The sequence below is a fragment of the Spermophilus citellus genome (assembly GCF_964194105.1).
Source record: "Spermophilus citellus genome assembly, chromosome: 1".
In the NCBI taxonomy this organism is placed as follows: Eukaryota; Metazoa; Chordata; class Mammalia; order Rodentia; family Sciuridae; genus Spermophilus; species Spermophilus citellus.
Window position 1 is genome coordinate 74,578,861 of NC_138182.1, and position 23,615 is coordinate 74,602,475.

Here is a 23,615-nt window from a genome sequence, read left to right on the forward strand (position 1 = left end):
AAATTCTGATGCAGTTCCAAAAAGCAGAACAGGCACCAAAAGGTACAAGTTACAGAAGAGATGTCAACTTAAAACAAGCCCCTTACTCAAACCACCGTGCAGTTAAAACTAGTTTGAACAATGAAATAGCATTTGATTACTTGAATTGGAATGTTGTAAAAAAAGACTGAAGCGCTGGAGGGATACAGATACTTGAATGCACCTTTCATCACATATTGTATATTTAATATTACGATTATAAATTCCCTAAACAAGACAAAGCTGATGGCAATTGAGGTCTTACTGCATTGAAGGAACCAGGCGGTCAAGGTCAAGGTTTTGCGTCCCTGCTTTTTCCTTCTATAGGAGACAGCCCTTGGGAAGTGAAAATGGTTAAGTGCTAAGGGTGGGCTTTCCTGTAGAGTCTCTCAGCGACTCGCGGTCCATGTAAGTTTAGATAACTCTCGGGACAAAGGAGTTCCATTAAGAAAACGAAGAGTTCTATCTTGGAATGCTTCCTCCTGTGGTAAGAAGGAGCAGTGAAACAGACGTTCTGAGAGGAGGTGCGCTCTCAGAATCGGGAAGCGGGCACAGCAGTTCCAAGACTAAGAAATCGCGCTTAGCATTAAAGTTTGGAAAGGAAAGGAGCAGCAGGAGCACGCGAGGTGGATGGCAGGACCCTGAGGGAGGGAGCCTGCGTCCGCGCGTGGCTGGGTGCTGGGTCTCAAGGCACGAGCTGGGGGCCAGGAGACCCGCGCGCAGAAGAGCACGCATGCGCGGAACTCAAAGCCGAGTGGGACGTGCGGCCGTCGCGGTCTGGGCGGATAGCCGGGTCTCGCCCGGCGCCGGCTGCAGCCGCCTTCACGGTAGCGTGGCGGCCTGGCTCACACTCGTCTCCTCTTGGCCGCCCAGGACCCGGCGGCACTGTTAGCCCCGCCGAGGCCGCGACGCCGGCGTCGACCGCGGCTGCGACGGCCTCGGGAGCGCGTGAGGCTCCGGGGTCGTGGCGGCGATTGGCCGGTCGCGGCGCCCGCTCCCATAATGCAGCGCATGGCGCGTCATTGAAGAGAGACCATGATGGCGGCGGCGCTGGGGCCCCCAGAAGTGATCGCTCAGCTGGAGAACGCGGCCAAAGTTCTGATGGTGAGGACGCTGCCCCCACGGGACCCCGGGATCCACGGGCCGCCGGCTGGCTCTGCTACGCAAGGCCTTGCCGCCCGCTGGGCCAGCGACCGGGAAGGGCCTCCGGGGAGCTTTGGAAGCGGAGGAGGAGGTGGCGGTGGCGTGGCGCAGGAGTCTCCATCCTACTTTCCTCCTGCCTTGGTCCCCGTTTTCTAGGACTGTCCCTATTTCTTGGCTGTCCAGCTCCTTAGCAGGGTATTGGAACGTAGTGATATTAGAAGGTTTCCTTTGCTACGGGCTTCACTTTAACGGTGCCTGGCAGACAGGATCTTAGAGCAAGGAGCTGGCAGGGAGGTCAAGAAAATTTGTGGGTCAGTGTGCGCGCCGCGGGAGAAGTCGGTGCCGGGAGGGAAGGGATGGCACTGTCCAGGTGCTGTTAGCAACCCTTGTTCCCTTCGTGCTTTCGGGTCTTCTAGCGCTTTCCCTGACGTGCAGCCAGCCACCTTTGGGGTAACCGCGCCCGGCAGCACGTGGAAAGACCGGCTGGAGGGAGGGACCGGAATCTTTGGGACCAAGGTCATTGGGGCAAAACTTGGTCCAGTACCGAGCTCCTTCTGGGTCGCTCATTCGGAGAATTGAGTCTTTGGTACTCTTTAACTTCGTTCTTATGCTACCATAAATAGTTTGATGAGGTTATTTACTCAGGGAGTTTAAGAAGCCATTCAGGGAGTAGAAGTAAGGATAAACTACATTCAGTCATTCAGTAAACTTTTATGTTTGCTGGTTCAGCTTTGTTTTTGTAAATTAAGACACGTTTGTAGTTTTTTGAACGGTAGATGCTTATTTGATTACTTGAATTGGTTCAAACGTTCAAATAATTGAATGCAGCCAGACTTAATTTTCTTTTTTCCTTTTGGTTCGATGATAAGGTTATGTGATCTAACATCATACTAGCATGGTTTGTAGTTTCATTTATCAAGTTTTGTTTCAATACACACCACTAGATATTTTAGCTTCTTAAGAAATTGACAAGTGTAATAAAAGGAGGATTTACTTGCTTCCTTATGAGTCAAGATAATGTATGGTTTTGCTACAAAGCTGGTTAGATAACATTCCCAAATTCTTGATAAACTAGCTAGTATCTCCCCTTTAATACAAAGTTCTTAAAGTCCCTGACATATAGGTCTTATTGAAATTTTCCTGTGAGTTAGTGGCCCTATTTTCATTAGAGTCTGGAAGGAGTATATGACCCAGACAAACAACAGTACTTTTTTACTTAAATGGATAAAATCGGTGTTCATCATTGGCCTTTTATAATCTGTGTTAGTACTTACCAGTACCTTTCCTGGTAAGGCTGGTTTTTTATAAGCTATGAAGGGTAGGTAAGAAAATGATAGTAAGTACTATTTAATGAATCCTAGATATTGAACTTGATGCTTTACATACTTTACCTATTTGATGAGTCCTTCTTCAGCTTTAAGGATCCAGGGTTATATGACTACTAGGTGACTGAATTAGGTCTTGAACTCAGGTCTGACTCTAAAGCCGGATTTTCTCTCCTTCCACTCTACCCCACTACCTCTCATATGTTATATAGATACCTGTTTACATGCTTTTTATTATTTAAGAGAAGAGTTTTGGAAAAAAGTTATTAAAAATAGAAAATTAATTTTTTGGAATTACATCCTTACTTCCTCAATGTAAAGGTTATATTCAAATTTATTATTATTAATAGCTATCATTTATTGAGTGCATTCTCAGTAACTCTGAGCTATAGATATTATTACTCTCATTTTCATTTTGTAGACTAAGGAACTCAAACATGTAGGTGCTAAGTAATTTACATGGAAAATGTAAGATTGAGGATTCACACTCAGGTTTGTCTGTTACTAGCCTGTGGTTCTTAACCTATAGGATAGTAGAACCAGACAGGATATAAATTAATGCATTTAGGGATGGTTAAAATTATTATTGATCCTTCGATTATTAAGCATTAAAATATATAACTAAAAATGATGATTCTAGCATCTATCCACCTGTGTGTCTGAGTTGACTTTTTTTGGAGGGTACCAGGATTGAACTCGGGGGGCCTGCGACCACTGAGCCACATCCCCAGCCCTATTTTGTATTTTATTTAGAGATAGAGTCTTCTTGAGTTGCTTAGTGCCTTGCTTTGATGAGCTGGCCTTGAACTCAAGACCCTCCCATCTCAGCTTCCCGAACCTCTGGGATTTTAGGCATGTGCCACTGTGCCTGGCTGTGAGTTGACTTTTTTATATAGTAAATTGCTATACTTAAGCTGTTAATAAGATTTCAGATTCAAGATAATTAGTAATATATTTTGTTACTAATATATTATTTGCATACTTCTTCCATTAGGCTATCCATATAGTTCTTTTATGAACTTAGTAGAATTATAGTGCATAGAACAATCTTAAGAGAACTTTTAGCGCAAAGTCTTTGAGAGTTCAGGATGGATATCAAAGGAAATTGTAAGCAAAATTTTTGGTGCAAACACTTTTAGTATTAGGGTCTATAGATTTATTAACTTCTCTTAGATACTAAGGATTCTGGAAAATAAGATTCTCTAAGCCTTCTCTCTTTTGTTCTATAGATGGGGGAAACTAGGGTTCAAAGAGGTAAAAGTAATGATGGGCTGCTCTAGAGCTCTGATCATTATGACTTCCATTTCAGAACTTTTTTTCCCCCCTCTAATGCCAGGGATCAAACCCTAGGCCATGCACATGTTATACTGACTAAATTATATCCTGGCTCCAGAACTCTTTTTTTTAAATTAATTTTTTTATTACAGCATTATAATTATGCATAGTATTCAGGTTCATTTTGACAAAATCTGTACCTGGAAGGAATTTGAATTCAGTCCCCATCCTTCCCTCACCTTTTCTCCCCTCCTCCCCATCTCCCTTTATTCTCCCTCCCCTATTCCTCTAAACTTCCTTTGTTTTACATATACATAAAGGTGAAATCCCTTTGGTACCTTTATATATTAATATAACATGACTTTGTTAAATGTATCCCATTTTCCTTCCCCTTTTCCTTCCTTCCTTCCTCACTTTCATTGTCCTGCTCTTCGTGATCTTCCCTGCTTTATGATATTCAATCCCCTCCCCAACTGCCTTCTTTAGTTCTCGGGGGACACAACATCTTTGTTGGTATGTGGTGCTGAGGATCGAACCGAGCCGCTCGCATGCCAGGCGCGCTACCGCTTGAGCCACATCCCCAGCCCGCCAACTGCCTTCTTTCCATTGTTTTGCTCTAGCTTCCACATATGAGAGAAAAACATTATACCCCTGATTTTCTGAGTCTGGCTTATTTCACTTAGCATGATTTTCTCTATTTCCATTCATTTGCTGGTAGATACCATTATTTCATTCTTCATGGCTGAGCAAAACTCCATTGTGTGCATGTGTATGTGTATATATGTATATACTATATATTTCCACATTTTCTTAATCCATTCATCTGTTGATGGGCATCTGGGTTGATTCCATAATTTGGCCATTGTGAATTGTGCTGCTATGAACATTGAAGTGGCTGTATATTGCTCTAGTATGCTGATTTTAGACCTTTTGGATAAATACCGAGGAGCAGGAGAGCTGGGTTGTATGGTGATTCCATTCGTTGTCTTTTTAGGAATCACCACACTGCTTTCTAGAGTGGTTGCACTAATTTTCAGTACCACCAGTAGTGTAAGAGTACACCTTTTCCTTCACATGCTCATCAGCATTTTTTATTATTTGTAAGAATTCTTTTTTTAATCTTTTAATTTTTTATTCACATATCTTCTCAAAGCCAACATATTATAATATGAGCATTACAGTTTATTGTTTGATGAGAGATTTCTAAATGTAATACATTTATATCCAGTTCTACCGAGGTTATTGGATAAGTGCCAAAAATGAGGTACTATGTTGGACCTGTCAGGTAAAAAAGATATTTTTATAGATCTCAGCATAAAGCAGGATTTTTCTCCCCAAAGGTATAGTAATCAGAGAGTTTTAAAATTTTTTTGTAGATACTTGTAACTACTACTTCATCTTTCGATTCAAGGCAGTGAGATTGCTTTCTGCAAAATACATTTAAAGGTGAACAAACTAAAATGAGGAAGGACTGTTGTTGTAAATTAGTCACAGTATGCAAGTAAAATTCTTTTGAAAACATTGTGCACAAGTAACATTGTTTAAATAGGGTCTTTTCCAAAAATACTCTGATGGTTTTGCTTAAAAAACCTAATCCTACATTTTTTAGATGACTTTAGATAATTATCAGAGTAAATAAAGCTAACCACTCATTCTGTACTCTCTGTGGTGAGAATCTTCCTGACTCCTATGAATTTAGCAGGTTATGTAAAATGTAAACCTAAAAATTTGGTGATATAGCTGCATATTATGTAATTACAAGTTATAGCAGTAATGCCCAAATTCATTTTTTAAAGGATATTAACAATTCACAGATACATAGAATAAAAAGTCTCCTTCATTTCCTCATGTGCCCCTCCCAGTTATCAGTTTTAATACATATATATGTATTATGTAACTTTTCTTCTTTTTAACATGTAAGCAAAATACACTATAAACATTGTTCCTGATTTTTTTTTAAAAAAAAAGAAACTTAAGAGATACCTTTCTGAACAAGTACATAATTCAAACTATGAGGAAGGGTACATAAGAAGAAGTAAAAGTTCTGTAAGCTCCCATTCCCACTTTTCCCAGGGATGATTTTCTTGGTGTCTATATAGGAAATCTCTAATTGTATAAAAGCATACATATATAAATCTTTAAAATGTATCTTTTTGAAAATGAGATTGTGTAATCTATAAATTTGTTTCCATTTTCTTGTTTGGGAGTCGGTATAAAATGTAGGATGCATTTTGATTTCAGAGAAAAGCATAATCAAAGTTTTAGTGTTATTACAGTATTAATACCACATTCATTTAAACCATGAGTCTAAAGAGTGCTTTATTTCCTTTTTTTCCTTGAATTTCCTTAGTTTTGTTCCTATATCCCTTAGGTTGTTTATAGTTGTTCTTAGTTGTTCTTATATAATATAAGTGATAATATGAGATAGTTTAGAACATACATGTTAATTGATATATTTTATAATTTTATTTGTCTTAAAGCAAGAATGAGTTTAGTAAGTCTAGGCAAGAGGGATTCATGACTGATCTTTCTACTTTTTTCCTCTTTGTGGTGCTCAGAATCAAACTTAGGGTCTCATGAGCTATATATCCCAGCCATTCCTAGTTTTTATTGTATTGGAATTTGGTTAATATCTTTGAAAGTATCTGCAGATATGTAGGGATATATTTCAAATTCTTATTTGATTCTCACATCAATTCTGTAAACAGGATGGTGAGATAGTCTTAAATTTTGTACATGAGGAAACTTTGAGCTTCAGAGATAGTAATTTGCCTGTGAACTTAAAACCAGTCTGGATCTGGAATTCAATCTCTGACCATTCATTCTATATCCCCCACTTTTTTTTTTTTAGTATGTATATCTTAGGCACTGTGCTGTGTATGCTGACAGATGGGAGAAAGACCACCTTTTCAATGATTGAAAAAGTAGTGCTAATTGGGAGAGAAAGGCAAAAATATTAGGAGTTGTTGGGTGGCAATATTAGAAGTACTATGTAGTAGTGTTCTGTGACAGTAAAGATGATGAACATCTATCCCAGACTGCGGTAGGGATCTAGAAAGGGACTCTTGGAACAGGTGATCCTTAACTTGAGTCTTGAAGACAAATTGTAGTTTTTTAGTTGGATATAGGATATCCTAGGTGAAGGGATATGTATTATTAAGGCCCAAGAGAATATAACTTTTTTAGGAGATATTTGAGCATCCATTTAATGGATATTTCCTGAGCCCCTCTTATGTATAAGGTACATTGCTTCAATTTTTTGTAATCATTAATTCATATTTCATAATATCAAACTTTTTTTGTGTGTGTGGTACTAGGCTTGAATCTAAGGGTGCTCTACCACTGAGATACATCCTTTTTATATTTTTTATTTTGAGGCTAGAGTCTTTTTTTTTTTTTTTTTAGAGAGAGAGAGAGAGAGAATTTTTTAATATTTATTTTTCATTTCTCGGCAGACACAACTTCGTTGTTTGTATGTGGTGCTGAGGATCGAACCCCGGCCGCACGCATGCCAGGCGAGCGCGCTACCGCTTGAGCCACATCCCCAGCCCGGCTAGAGTCTTATTAAGTTGCCTAGACTGGCCTCAAAACTTGCTATCCTTCTGCCTTGTCCTTCTGAGTCACTGAGATTGCAGGTGTGTACCACCATGCCTGGCAATATTAAACATAATAGATTTATATTTTACTTTTATTGAAAAAATACATTATACTGAGTATCGATTTTTATTTATTTTACTCCATGGTGTGGCACTACATATTAGAAAATGTATACTAGCAATTCTTTTTGTCAGTCACAATCTTTCTTCCCTTCTTCCCTTTCTTTTAGTTGGGAGGAAAAAAAAAACTGGACTAATTAATTAGAAAATATATCTGGAAGAGTAATTATATAAGAATTACTAATTTTTTTTTTGTTGTTGTTGTACCAAGGATTGAACCCAGGGGAGCTTAACCACTGAGCCACATCCCCAACCCTTTTATTTTTTATTTTGAGACAGGGTCTTACTAAGTTGCTTAGGGCCACAGTAAGTTGATGAGACTTGCTTTGAATTTGCCATCCTCCTGCCTCAGCCTCCCAAGATGCTAGGATTACATGCACCTGGCTCCCAAGAATGTTTTTAAAACCAAAAAATGAAGTACATTTTTAAATGAGTACAAAAGTGACAATAATTGAAACATTGTAGCATTGACACGGGAAAAGAATAGAAAGTTGGAATAGAACAGGCCAGAAACAGTTAAGAATAAAAAGGTATTTCAGGTTGTAAAGGTATGAGGAAACAGACACTGTTAGTAGAAGTATAAAATGTGACAATCTTAGAAGATAGTTTCATAGTATGTTCTAAAAGCCTTAAAAATAAATGCTTTGACCCCAGCTGTTTCACTTGCCATTTATTCAGCCTGTACAAATACTTTTATATATACAAAGAATGCTTCCTGTACTATGCTGTAGTGAAGACTAAAACAATGTAAATGTGTAGTTATAAGAAAATGGTTTAATAAACTGTGATATTCTATATAACGGAATTTCATGGAACTCTTGAAAATATGATACACCTATTAATATGTGATAGGGTTTTTATTTTTATATTTTATTTCATTTTTTAAAAAAAATATTTTTGTTTAGTTGTAGATGGACACAATGCCTTTATTTATTTATGTGGTCCTGAGGATTGAACCTAGTGTCTCTTATGTGCCAGGCAAGCTCTCTGCTACTGAGCCACAACCCTAGCCCCTTATTTAATTAATTTTTTTTTTGGTGTGGTACTGGGAATTGACCCCAGGGGTGCTTTACCACTGAGTCACATCTTCAGCCCTATATATTTGATATTTTTTGGTGGCGGGTACAGGGGATTGAATTCAGGGGCACTCAGCCACTGAGCCACATCCCCTGCCTATTTTGTATTTTATTTAGAGACAGGATTGCTCTCAATGTTGCTGTGGCTGGCTTTGAACTCATGATCCTCCTGCCTCAGCCTCCTGAGTATGTGGAATTACCGGTATATACCATTGCTCTAGGTGGTAGGTTTTTTAAATGGCAAGACTTGATGTACATGGAAAGATGTTCAAAATTAAAAGGTAGGGCTGAGGATGTGGCTCAAGCGGTCGCGCGCTCGCCTGGCATGCATGCTCCCTGGGTTCGATCCTCAGCACCACATACAAACAAAGGTGTTGTGTCGGCCGAAATTAAAAAATAAATATTAAAAAAAATTCTCTCTTTAAAATAAATTAAAAGGTATAGAACAGAATATGTGATCCTATTTTGGTTTTCTAAAAAAAAGAAATGACTGTGTATATCTGTATACACAAAAACAGAATTGGAAGCTATATACTGAAATCTTTAAGAATGACTGGGTACTGTAATCCCAGCTACTTGGGAGGCTAAGGCAGGAACAAAACAAAGATGGAGACCAGTCTGAGGAACTTAATGAGACTTTCTCAACATAAAAAATTAAAAGGGCTGAGGATAGCTCAGTAGCAGAGTGCCACCTGAATTTAATCCCTTGTACTGAAGGTAGGGATGGGAGAGAATGGCTGTCTGGGGAACGGGATTGGAAGGACAAGAGTCTTTTTTTTTTTTTTAATATTTTTTTAGTTGTTGATGGACCTTTATTTTTTATTTGCCCCTTTCTGTGTGGTGCTGGGAATTGAATGCTGTGCCTCACACGTAAGAGGCAAGCGCTCTGTTGCTCAACTGCAGTCCCAGGACAAAAGTCTTTCATGTTCTAATATAATTTGAAATTCTTAGACTATGAAACTATTCAGGTAGCACTCTGCTACTGAGCTATCCCCAGCCCTTTTAATTTTATATGTTGAGAAAGTCTCATTAATTTGCTCAGACTGGTCTCCATCTTTGTTTTGCTCCTGCCTTAGCCTCCCAAGTAGTTGGGATTACAGATGTGTACCCAGCCATTCTTAAAGATTTCAGTATATAGCTTCCGATTCTGTTTTTGTGTGTACAAATATACACAGTCGTTTCTTTTTTTTAGAAAACAAAAATAGGATCATATATAATGGATACATCATTTTAGTAAATTTGAATGTTGCATGTAATTAGAAAAATCTATGACTGTTTTCTGGAATGTCTTATTATTTTATGTTTAATTTTTGCAAACATGGAATTTATTTTCCCTGACATAAAAATTGTATATATGTGGTTACCATGTGATTTTTTTTTTTCCCCCCCTTTGGTAGTACCGGGGAATAGACCTAAGGTCTTCGCACATATTAGGTAAGCACACTACCACTGAGCTACCTCCACAGCCTTTTTTTTTTAAAAAATTATTTTGAGATGTCACTAAATTGCCAAGACTGACATCCAACTTTCAATTCTGCTTTCAGCCTCCTGAGTAGCTAGGATTACAAGCTATGCCCAACAGTCTATATAATGTTTTTATGCATGTGTATAATGTGTAATGTTAATACTAGGGTCTGTAATTATTTTTATCTTAAAGAAAATTTGAAAGTGTGCCATGGCTCAGACTGAATTAAGACTACATTTGTGGCTTCCTATTTATCAATGATTTCTTTGATCATTGCTAGGTATGACTGTTCACAAATAAAAGGGAAAATATCTTGAGTAACAAAGAATGAATAGAAACTAACACACTTTTGTTTTAGAGAAGAGAGATTTACTGTATTTACTTGTAATCATGGGGAAAATTAGGTCAACTATTGACAGAATATTTTACAGTAGGGGCTTTCAAAGTTTAGAATGTGCATAGTTGGTCTGAGGTTGACAGATTCTTTTGCCTTACCTATAAAGGTCTGATTTAGTAGTCATGTTTTATTCCATTTCCTTATCTTTAGTGGCTTTCTTAGTAGGTCTGAAAGCTCAGCATAGTTATCGGCCCCTAAGGCTGGAACTACTTACTGTCTTTGTTTTATAGCCAGCCCTGGCTACATAATTTGCAAGGTCCAGCGTAGTTCAAAAACCAGGGGAAAAGTGCCATTAAAATTGTAAAATATAAAGCATTTATTTCCTTTAGAAAGTATTTTACTCATAATAAGGATATAGTGATTTATGAGTAACAATAAATTTATAACTTTCAAACATTTTGGTAACAATTTTATATAATTCTAATAATACTTTTATGTGCTATCTTGATTGGTCATGCAGTTTTTCTGCAGCTTGTTTTTTCTGTAAATTCATTTTATTAGGTTTTCAATGTTTTTACTTTTAACAAATTCATTTTTAGTGTAATTGAGAGTGACATCAATTGCTGTTGCTAAGTAGTAAGAAACATTTTATAACTAGGTTAGCCTATGCTAACCTACATGTGTATGTATGTGTATATGTATGGGTATATATCTCCACAACCAAAGATAGAAAGTAAATTCTTTTCATATATATTTGGAGCATGTAAAAAAAATATGATTCACAAGTTTTGGTTTTGAGAAGGATCTTTTCACTAATGCATTTGTTGCTAGAGCTGTTATTTATAGGTTATAATAGGATAATTTTCTAATTATTTTGAAATATTTAGCACATTTAAAGCTGATGATTCTTGCAGAATTTTTTTTCTCAGAAGGTTTAATTACATAAAATTAGCTTTATGTAAATTTGCATTTAATTACATGAAATTTTATAGAGTATTAAAATTTTTTCTGGTGATTCTTATTAATACAGGTCAAATAAAAAATCAAAAGTAGTTTCACACTTTGTACATAATTAAATGCTTGTTTATTATTATTATTATTATTATTATTATTGTTAGTAGTAGTAGTAGTAGTAGTACCCAGGGGCTGCTTTAGACTGAACCATATGCCCAGCTCTCCCTCCCTTTAAAAAATATTTTTAGTTGTAGATGGACACAAAAACCTTTATTTTTATTTATTTATTTTTATGTGGTGCTGAGGATCAAACCCAGTGCTTCACATGTGTCAGGCAGGTGCTCTACCACTGAGCTACAGTCCCAGCCCAGCCCTTTTTATTTTTCATTTTGAGACAAGATCTCACTAAGTTGTTCAGGGTCTCACTAAGTTGCTGAGACTACAACTAAGTTGCTTTTTGTTAATATTTTTTTTAGTTGTCAATGGACCTTTATTTTACTTATTTGTATAAGTTGCTGAGAATCGAACTCAGGGCCTCACAAAAGCTAGGCAAGCATTCTACCATTAAGTTGCTTTTGATCTTCCTGCCTCAGCCTTCCAAGTTGCTGGGATCACAGGCATTTACAGTCACCCTTATCTTGCTGCTGTATTTTCAATGATACAATAAATAATTCTAAAATTGTGTTCTTCATTAGTAATTGGGCTCACTCAAAGCTTTATATTAAAATAGTGTTCTTTTCTTTGAGTGTGACAATCTTTAAACCTAATTTTTGTTTCTAAGCTTGTAGATATTTGCTTTGTTGTAGCAGATTTAAAAGCCATAAATTTGGGCTGGGGTTGTGGCTCAGAGGTAGAGCGCTCACCTACCATGTGTGAGGCACTGGCATCCCCAGCACCAATAAAAATAATATGAAGATATTGTGTTCACCTATAACTAAAAAAATAAACATAAAAAATAAAATAAAAGCCACAGATTCTAAAATCTATGACAGATTTTAATAACTTCCTGAAGTGCTAGGAGCCACAAGCAAATATACAATGTATGGCACCTTTGGTTGTAAAGTGACGCCAGCTAGCCACTGAGATGATTATGTTAAGATTTACATTCATATGCAAATTGGACTCCCGCTGTTCACCTTGGCCTGCTACCGGACTCATGTTACGGACTCATGTTACCAGACTCTTGGAGAGTTCCCATTGGTTGGGGAAGGATAGTAGGAGGAAATTCCGGGGGAGGTCCGGGGGACCCCGGGGTTCCGGTCGGCGCGCGGTTCCGGTCGGACACCCTCGTGGGAGGACCGGTTTTTGACTTGCTGGCGCTGAGAGTGTTAGCGGCTTTTTCAAAATAAAGTTTTGTTCCTGCTTGATTGGCTCGTGATTCTGTGCCCAGCCAAGACTGCGGCATTTGGCGGCCCGTGCGGGGAACGCCTGAAGCTTAGAGGTGAGTAAATTGCTCGCCCCTGAGGGAAGGCGACAGGATGGATGACCTTCTCAAAAAACAATGTGTTCTTGTTTTGATTTATTTTGTTTTTATTTCGAGCTCCCTAGCCCTAGAATTTTCTCAGGCGAACTGGGAAAAATGGTTGGCTCAAGGTTTGAAGTTATTCGGCCCTGAGAAAGAGAAAATTGATACAACCATTGTCTGCTCCGTTTTTGTTTCATTCTGCTTCGGCTTTGTTTTATCCTACCTTATTGGGTTAGGTTATAGTAGATTAGAATCCAATAAAAAACAAACCGAAAAACTGTTAAGTAAATTGTTAGAGGTCCAGACTATGGTAGAAAAAACGCTAGGTCAAGCAAAAGAGAAGGTCTCTCAAGCTAGTCAGACAGAGGAAAATTTAAAAAAAGCAAGCTTAGAGGACAAGCAGCCATCAGGTGGAGAATTACAACAGGAGGTTGCTACCAACTCCGTTCTATCACCAGAGGGCGTAACTCAGCCAACAGCTCCATCTACCGCTGAGCGGCCCTCAATTCCCGTAGTTGATGGACGGAATTCTGAGGCAGGACCCCAAAGATTAGCATGCCCTGTACTTGAGCAGGCAGGAGGGCAACGAATTCACCGTGCTTTAGATTTCAAAACAATAAAGCAATTAAAGGAGGCTGTAACGACCTATGGGCCGCAAGCTCCCTTCACAATAAGCATGGTCGAATCTGTTACCAACTTGGACATGACACCAGCAGATTGGGCTAACATGTGTCGATCTGTGCTAAACGGAGGACAATATTTGTTATGGAAGGTTGCCAATGAGGAATTTTGCATGGAGACAGCTAGGCGAAATGCAGAAGCTGGTTATCCTCAAAGAAATATAGAAATGCTTTTGGGGAAGGGACCTTATGAGGGTCAAAGACAACAAATTGAATATGACCCTGGTGTGTACGCACAAATTGCTGTAGATGCAGTTAGGGCATGGAAAACTTTACAGGGGCATGGAGACTTACAAGGTCAATTATCTAAGGTAATACAAGGAACTAATGAACCTTATGCTGAATTTGTAGATAGACTTATTCAGTCAGCCTCTAGGATATTTGGAAATACAGAACAGGTAATGCCATTTATAAAACAACTGGCTTATGACCAAGCAAATCGTTGCTGCAGAGAGGTCATTAGACCATGGAGACATGAGGATTTAAACACATATATTAAATTATGTAGAGACATTAATGAACAGGGGCAAGTCTTAGCAGCAGTACAACAGGCTTTAGATGCCAGGCCAAGAACATGCTATAATTGTAATCAAACAGGACATTTTAAAAGGAGTTGCCCCATAAGAGGAGGGTTTAACAAAGCTGGATATCAAAGGAATAGAATACCAGGTATTTGCCCACGATGCCGTAGAGGGAGACATTGGGCTAATGAATGCCGTTCTCAAACCACCATAGAGGGTATTCCGTTATCAAAAAACGGACAAGGACCAAGTGTTTACCCACGATATCGTGGAGAAAGGTATCAAGCTCCATTGCCAAAAAACGGACTAGAGGGCCCAATGCCCCGGGGCCCCAAACCACAAATATATGGGGCAATGGAGGAACCCAACAGCCCCATCAAGGTAGTGCCCAGGACGCATTATCCATTAAATCCCTCATCAGACAAACTAGAGGGAGCGCAGGGCTGGACATCTGCGCCTCTGCCAGAGCAGTACTAACCCCAGAGATGGGAATTCAAATCATTCCCACAGGAGTAAAAGGACCTCTTCCCCAGGGAACAGTAGGCTTATTATTGGGACGCAGTTCTTCTACACTAAAAGGACTTATGATAAGTCCTGGGGTAATTGATCCCGATTATGAAGGTGAAATAAAAATTATAGCTAGTTCTCCAAGAGGTATATCAGTAATTTCACCAGGAGATAGAATAGCACAGTTATTAATAATACCCAGCCTGCATGATAAATTTTCCAGTTGTAATGTAGAAAGAGGTTCCAAGGGATTAGGCTCCACAGGTGTAGATTGGGCTATGCTGTCTTTGAATTTAGATTCTCGCCCAATGCTAAAATTAAATATTCAAGGACATGACTTTAATGGGCTGCTGGACACAGGAGCTGACCTTAGTGTCATCTCTCGTCAAGAATGGCCAAAATATTGGCCATTACAACAAGCCACTCAAACGCTTCGAGGCCTAGGAGTGGCAACAAATCCCCATAGAAGTGCTATGGTATTAGATTGGAGGGATCCTGAAGGATGTGAAGAAACTATACAGCCCTATGTATTGGATCATCTTCCTGTAAATTTATGGGGACGAGATGTCCTAGATCAATTAGGATTGACATTAACAAATAACATCAATCCTAACGCGCCCACTACTAGGGCTAAACAAGGCTTTAGGAAAGAAAAAAGATTAAGAGAACAAGAACAAGGTATGACAGCACCTATTCAAATAGATCAAGAAATAAATAGACATGAATTGGGTTTTCAGAAAGGGCCACTGAGACAATCAAAATTACTTGGAAATCAGAAAGACCAGTGTGGGTTCCTCAGTGGCCCTTGACTAAAGAAAAGATACAAGTAGCCCATGACTTGGTCAGACAACAGTTAGCGGAAGGACATATACAACCTTCCGTATCCCCCTATAATACTCCCATTTTTGTCATTAAAAAGAAATCTGGTAAATGGAGATTATTACAAGATTTAAGAGCCATTAATAATGAGATGGTTATTATGGGACCTGCTCAATCAGGGATTCCTCAATTGTCTGCTTTACCAAAAACCTGGCATGTTTTAGTTATAGATATTAAGGATTGTTTCTTTTCAATTCCAATTCATCCCGAGGATAGTCCACATTTTGCATTTACTATCCCTGCACTGAATCATGAAGGTCCTGATCAGAGATATGAATGGAAAGTACTCCCTCAAGGGATGGCTAACAGCCCAACTATGTGTCAAATTTATGTTAATAAAGCAATCCAGCCACTTAGAAACCAAAATCCTGAACTACAAATATTTCACTATATGGATGATGTGTTATTGGCACATAAAGATAAAAACACATTACTAGAATGTTATGCCACACTTACAAACTTATTGAAAAACTATAATCTAGAGATAGCAATAGATAAAGTACAATTAAATCTTCCAATTAATTATTTAGGAGTTCTATTATCCTCAACCATGGTCCGTCCACCAAAAATTCAAATACGAGTAGATCAACTCAAATCACTTAATGACTTTCAAAAGTTATTGGGAGACATAAATTGGATAAGGCCTTATCTAGGCATACCAACAGGAGAGTTAGGACCTTTATTTGATATTCTAAAAGGTCCATCAGATCCAAATTCACCCCGCATGTTAACGCCTGAAGCAAGAAAAGTATTAAAAATCATTGAAACATATATGGAAAATATGCATTTGGATAGAATTGATATAAGTTTGCCTTTATTATTTATTGTACTACCAACAAAAAATATTCCTACAGGAGTATTTTGGCAAGAAGGTCCATTATTGTGGATACATTTATCTTATTCCCCTAACACTATTCTTACTAGATATCCTGAGGCTGTAGGACAATTAATACTCAAAGGAATAAAAGCAGCTAAGGGAGTGTTTGGGATTTCTCCCAATAAAATTATTACTCCATATACTATGGATCAAATTGATGAGTTAGCTAATGAGTTAAATACTTGGGCAATAATCCTGTGTAAAACTAGTGTTTCATTTGATAATCACTTACCATCTAATCCTTTGTTGTCTTTTTGGTCTAAGCATCCTGTAGTTTTTCCAAAAATGACAAGAAAAACCCCTATCATAAATGCTCCAAATATATTCACTGATGGGTCAAACAATGGTACAGCAGCAGTAGTTACTCCTGATCAAACTTTTACATTTTTAGTACCCAAACAATCAGCTCAAAAGGTAGAGCTTAATGCAGTATTACAAGCTTTTATGATGTTTAAAGATTCTGTATTTAATTTATTTTCTGATAGTCAGTATGTAGTTAATGCTATTAATTCCCTTGAAGATGCTGGTAGGATTTCCCCTTCCTCTACTGTTTTCTCTTTGTTTTCCGATATACAAAGTCTAATCTGGGACCGAAAAGATCCATTCTTCATAGGTCATATCAGGGCACATACAGGATTGCCTGGAGCCCTTAGTATGGGCAATGAACTAACAGATAAATCTACACATGACATACATATTTTCTCCACAATAGAAGAAGCTATAAATTTTCATAAAAGGTTCCATGTCAATGCTAATACTTTACAAAAGCGTTTTAAAATAACTAAAGAACAGGCCAGACATATAATAAAACAATGTCAAAATTGTGTGACATTTTTACCACAAGTTAATCTTGGAGTCAATCCTAGAGGACTAATACCTAACCATATTTGGCAGATGGACGTCACACACTTGCCAGAATTTGGAAAATTAAAATATTTACATGTTACAGTTGATACCTCTTCCGGATTTTTGATGGGCTCCCTTCATGCCGGAGAAAAAACTAAAGATGTTATAGCTCATTGCTTACAAAATTTTGCCACTGTGGGCGTTCCAAAACAGTTAAAAACGGACAACGGTCCTGGTTATACTTCCTCCTCTTTTAAACAATTTTGCTCATCATTTGGTATTACTCACATAACAGGAATTCCATACAATCCACAAGGACAAGGCATAGTTGAAAGAGCTCATCAAACTATTAAAATGTACTTATTAAAACAAAAGGAGGGAATTGGAAAGGGGTATATATCCCCCAAAGATAAACTTAAAATAACCCTTTTTACTCTAAACTTTTTAAATTTAGATTCATCGGGACTTAGTGCTGCGGAAAGACATTTGTACCCCAAAAATGTACATAAGCCTAAGGTACTTTGGAAAGATATTCTAACAGGACAATGGAAAGGCCCGGATCCAGTGATAGTCTGGAATCGGGGCGCTGTCTGTGTTTTCCCACAGGATGAACAGCAACCAATTTGGATTCCAGAGAGATTAACTAAAACAATTTCTACAGAAAAAGAAGATGATTTGACTCAAATCCATAACAGCTGACATCCAGAGCTCCAGCTTGGCTATTCTTACATCGGCGACAGTGATTAACCAAGGTGTTTTTTTTTTTTTTTTTTTTTTTTTTTTTTTTTTCAGTATCTATTTTATTATTGCATTTTTCCACATCATAAAGTTCTATTTTATTTTTGAGCTCATACAAACCTAGGTTAATGTTTTTCTGATCAGTTTTATTTTTTGACTGTGTTTTATTTTTTTATTTATTTATTTATTTATTTATTTATTTTTTGACTGTGGAGTTTTTAAACATTGCAATGGAGATTTCACCTAAGTATAGTTACAAGGCCTTTATTTACTATTGTCTTATGTGTTGTATGTTGTGTGCACACTTCTGTTTTGTGTTGTATGTCTGTATGTGTGTATGTCCATATTTCTTATATGAGGAGCGCTCATGAAAAAATGGATCCGAATTTTTTCTTTATTCACGTGATTTATATGGTTTAATTTAAATTAGGTGAACAGCTGTTTATGATTGTTGTTAAAGATGGTTAACAGATCTGTTTGTTTACTTTCACCATTCCTTTTCATTATATTTAATAACTCTGTTCAGGATAATGTCTCTTTAGCATCATTGCCAGAATTTCCATCTCCATCCCAATTCCGGTGAAGACTGAGATAAAACCAAACTACAGCTTCTATGATAGCTATCACAGTAAACTGTATAAACTGATGCATCAATGAATATAACTCAACAAGTAATGCTCAATCAAGGACTTGATTTACTTTGGGAGGAAATGGACATATTGATAGACTCCTCCAATTTGAACTGCTTGCAGAACTTGCCTGGACTATATATCAGTTGTATACATTGTAAAATATCATCTGGTGCACCGAATTGTGGTACTGCTGGCATATCTTTGCTGATGGTGTCACCAGTGATGCAATTTCCTTGCCAGCTCACCCCATGTTTATTGTGGTAATACTGGCATATCTTTGCTGATGGTGTCACCAGTGACGCAATTTTTCCAAGGAGCCATCAATTGGCTTGGTGTCGTGGCATTTCTGTATCCTCCTCCCTTCTACTAGTGATGGTCTAAAATTTGGGGGCCAACAGAGGTGAGGCAAAGAACCTCACCCCCCCACTGGCACCAAGGCAAAATTTGGGGGCCAACAGAGGTGAGGCAAGAACCTCACCCCCCCACTGGTGCATAGGCCTATCCACGAGCATGGCTGAATGCTGGACCGGTAGTCAGCGACGGGTTGCTCTGATTACAGTGGATTCAACCTAAGACAGGAAGCTGACGCCTAAAGGTCAGTTCTCCCATGACGGGTAAGAACCATATGTTAAATTGGACAACCTACCAGGCACGGTCCCTAGCCACATTGCTTGTTGCTTAATTAAACAGAAGGGGGCAGATGCTAGGAGCCACAAGCAAATATACAATGTATGGCACCTTTGGTTGTAAAGTGACGCCAGCTAGCCACTGAGATGATTATGTTAAGATTTACATTCATATGCAAATTGGACTCCCGCTGTTCACCTTGGCCTGCTACCGGACTCATGTTACGGACTCATGTTACCAGACTCTTGGAGAGTTCCCATTGGTTGGGGAAGGATAGTAGGAGGAAATTCCGGGGGAGGTCCGGGGGACCCCGGGGTTCCGGTCGGCGCGCGGTTCCGGTCGGACACCCTCGTGGGAGGACCGGTTTTTGACTTGCTGGCGCTGAGAGTGTTAGCGGCTTTTTCAAAATAAAGTTTTGTTCCTGCTTGATTGGCTCGTGATTCTGTGCCCAGCCAAGACTGCGGCACTGAAGTGCTTTATTGCAGTGTCCATGTGCCCACTTTTGTTCGTTTGTTATTTTGTTTTTGCAGTGCTGGAGAAGGAACCCAGGAACTTCCATGTACTAGGCAGGCAGTCTACCACTGAGCTATGCTCCTTCCTAGCCCTTGTTCTGGAGTTTACTGACCAAGTTTACTGCCTGAGTACAGCAGTTCCTGTTCAGGTGCAGGTGCTCAGGCTGCAGAGTTACATTTGTGTAACTGCCTTGGGGGGCAGGTTCTGGGGACGGACCATCAGGCTGTGTCCATTGTCTCCCCAGCCCCCTTATTATTGCCAGTCTACATGTAGGTCTCAACCCAGGTACCTGGGGCAGGGGGAACTTGTGGTGCTCCAAGGTTGCTCCCTGTTTGTGCTTGGCTGGCTACCAGCCTGTCTTTACTAATGAAACATCTGTTCCATTGTCCCATTGGTTTTCACTTACAAAACAGATTTGAAGATAACAATTATTAAGAATTTCAGGCTTATGACCACAACACATCAAATTAAGCATGTGGTCCTTTTGAGAATGGGGCCCTGTTAAATTGCACAGGTCAGGGGCTGGGGATGTGGCTCAAGCGGTAGCACACTCGCCTGGCATGCGTGCGGCCCAGGTTCGATCCTCAGCACCACATACCAACAAAGATGTTGTGTCCGCCGAGAACTAAAAAATAAATATTAAAAATTTTCTCTCTCTCTCTCTCTCTCTCTCTCTCTCTCTCTCTCTCTCTCTCTATCTCTCTCCTCTCTTAAAAAAAAAAAATTGCACAGGTCAGATATCCATAAAGCTGACCTTAAGCTCTAGCATACTGGGCTTCTGTGTGTTTTCATTGTTCTTCATTCTTTTAGAACCTTATATTTATGTATTCCATTAGCTTAAAATACTTTTCTCCTACTTTTGATGCCTTGAATCTCAGTGGAACTGTTTGGTCTACATTGTTGTTTGGTAACACCATTTGCTTTGGTAACATTTATTACACCTAAAGTTTTAGACTATATGACTATGTGACTGACTTTTCCCAATAAATCAAAAGCTCTTTGAATGTAGGTATTCAACTTTTATTTATTGTTGGTTCTTTGTTGTTCCACAGCATCTAGCATATTTTTGGAACATCATGGGCATGTGATAATTATTTTGAAATATATAGCACATTTAAACCTGACAATTGTAAAATATAAAGCATTTCCTTTTGAAATTATTTAACTCATAATAGGGATATAGTGATTTATGAGTAACAATAAATTTATAAGTTGCAAACTTATAAATTTGTGGGCTGAAATACATAAATTCCTGTGGGGGGGAAGGCATAAAGTATAGTGCTAGGTCCAGAGATAAATTACCCAGGTTTGAACTGAGATTTTACTACTTACTGTTTGCTTTTTGGGAGTTTTTTTTTTTTTAATAAGTTATTACCTTTCCAGTTTCTTGGAACTCCTTTCCAATTAGTTTGTCTCTGAATCAGCCACTCCAGCTTTCTTTCAGTCCTTTCCATTCTTGTCCTCTATCCTACCACAGGGCCTTTCATATACTATTCTCTTATTCACAAGGTTTTTTTTTTTTTTTCCTTCTGATTTATAAATACTGATTCACATTTGAAATATTCTAGCTTATCATTTCTTCTGGTTGTTGCTATTCCCACTGTCAAAATACAGTACTGGGCTGGGGTTATGGCTCAGTGGTAGAGCGGTCGCCTAGCACATGCGAGGCCCTGGGTTTGATCCTCAGAGCCACATAAAAATAAATAAATAAAGATATTATGTCCAACTAAAAAATAAATATTAAAAAAAGTACAGTACTAATTCTAGGCATTCAACACATCTTTAAAAGGTTCTGCTTTTTAGCACTTTTGTTTTTTTTTTTCTTGCTCTAGCATCATCAAAACAATACTTTCGATAACATTGATGGCATATAATGCTCAGAGGATAGGTATATTCTTTGCCTCATAATTATAAATCATTTTCATTTTTAGACTTATAAAATGAATTAGAATGATCAAAACATTTTTTTCTTCACTTTTATATACACATCTGCCTTTAGCATTTTTTTATTTGTGAATTGTCTCAAGTAAATTTTTTTTCACACAGCATATATGTTGAAAGAATAGTGTCACATATTCTTTAGCAAAGCAGGCATGTCCAACTTTTTGTCACAGGGTATTGAGTAATGAAGTAATTTTTACCTAATGAGTAACTGGATAAGAACACCATATTTCCTTTTTGTCCTTATTACAGTGTTTATTCATTATAATTGGGTTTGAGAAAATTCATGAAGAGCAGGATTCTTAACCTTGTCACCATTGATTGGCATTTTGGGCTGGATAATTCCTTGTTGTCAAGAAGGATGTTCCCTCGATCCACTGGTTGCCAGTAACACTCCCCTGTTGTAGCAACCAAAAATGTTTCCAGATACTGCCAGATGTCCCTGAGAGGGGAGGGAAAACTGCCCTTAATTAACAACCTCTGATGTTAAGTATAATCATCTGAGATTATACTTACATGATCACTTTTACCATCATCCATAGAGTGTAAAACAGCTCTGCCTGCAAGAAATTTTTTTGTACAATGATAGTAATGTTCCAGTGTGACAACTACTAGCCATGCCTGCTGTTAGGCATTGAAATGTGGCTAATAAAATGTGGAACTAAAATTTTAATTTGTCTTAGATTTACATGGTATTATGTGATTAGTGGCTACTACATTGGAAGCATGGAGAGTGCTGCTAGATGTTATTCTGTATTCAGATTTCTTCTAATTTTCCTCTTAATTGAAATGTCTTCTACTGTCTGCTTTTTTTTTTTTTTTGTCATTATGGTGGAAAATGAAAAATTCCTGTTTCTTAATACTGTTCCATTGAAACCTTCATTATTTATTTTTATTTTTTGTCATTGGGCATTGAACCCAGGAGTGCTTTATCACTGAATCACATGCCCAGTTCTTTTTTATTTTGAGACACAGGGTTTTGCTGAATTGTTGAGGGTCTCACTTAGTTGCTGAGGCAGGCCTCAAACTTGTGATCCTCCTGTTTCAGCCACCTTAGTCACTGAGATTATAGTTGTGCCCCGCCCCATTGAAATAATTAATCTTTAGACCACATAAATAGTGTCTTTAGATTTCATACCTTTGTGAATTCACACTTTCTTAAACTTAGAAATTATAGCAAAAATTTTAAGGGTAATGTGATAGTTTATTTATTTATTGTCTCCCTCTTCTAAGTTATTTAACCCTTCTGTTGTTAGTCTTTTCTTAGCATAGTTGGGAATAATTGATGAGTTCTGATGAAATAATCCCTAAGATGATGAAATAGCATAATGTTTCAACATGTAGAAAAAGTGAGATCACTGTGATTCTGTTGTGTGTTATAGATTTTAAAATAGAGTCCATTGGGGGGCTGGGGTTGTAAGTCACATGTAAGGCACTGGGTCCAAGGCTTAGCACCACCCAAAAAAAAATAAATAAATAAATAAAATAAAGGCATGATGTCCATCTACAACTATAAAAAAAAAAATTTAAAAAGGGTCCATTGGGCCTACAAAGTAATTTCAGGATAGAATGAGTTTTATTCTATTTTTTTGGAAAAATTTCCATATTTGTAAGAAAAATTAAAAATAATGAAATAGCAAGTATTTAAAATAGAATAAAAACAAAAAACTCAGCAACTCAAAAAATTTTAAAAATTGAGTCTAGTACCCTGAAGATAAGTGGACAATTTAAAAGAATGCCTTTGTTGTCTCAACAGTAGTATGATGTTTGCTATAGTTTTTCTTTCTCTTAAAAAAGAGATTGGATCTCACTATGCTGCTCAGGCTGGCCCTGAATTTGTGGGGGCAAGTGCATATCACTGTACTCTGCCCACATTTTTATTTTGTTTTTGTTTGTTGCTGGGGTTTGAACCCAAAGCCTCTCTACCACTGAGCTTCACCTCCAACCCCTGCTATTGGTTTTGTGTAAATTCTTTTGTATGAAGTTAAGGAAATTTCTACTTCACCAAAAATTTAATTAAAGATCTTCATTTACTTAATATGTTTCTCCTTTTCTGATAATGTGATCTGCCTCCTTTAAC

The 23,615-nt window shown here is 38.0% G+C and overlaps 1 protein-coding gene across 1 annotated transcript in view; it reads left to right on the plus strand.

Moving 5' to 3' along the window:
- Window positions 1-300: 300 nt before the first annotated feature.
- XPO4 (exportin 4) overlaps window positions 301-23,615 on the plus strand; it is a 129,286-nt gene continuing 105,971 nt past the window's right edge. Inside the window, exon 1 of the mRNA XM_081288741.1 lies at window positions 301-1,122. Within this exon, the coding sequence (XP_081144867.1) occupies window positions 1,054-1,122 (69 nt within the window). The 5' untranslated portion in view covers window positions 301-1,053. The remainder of the gene's footprint in view (window positions 1,123-23,615) is intronic.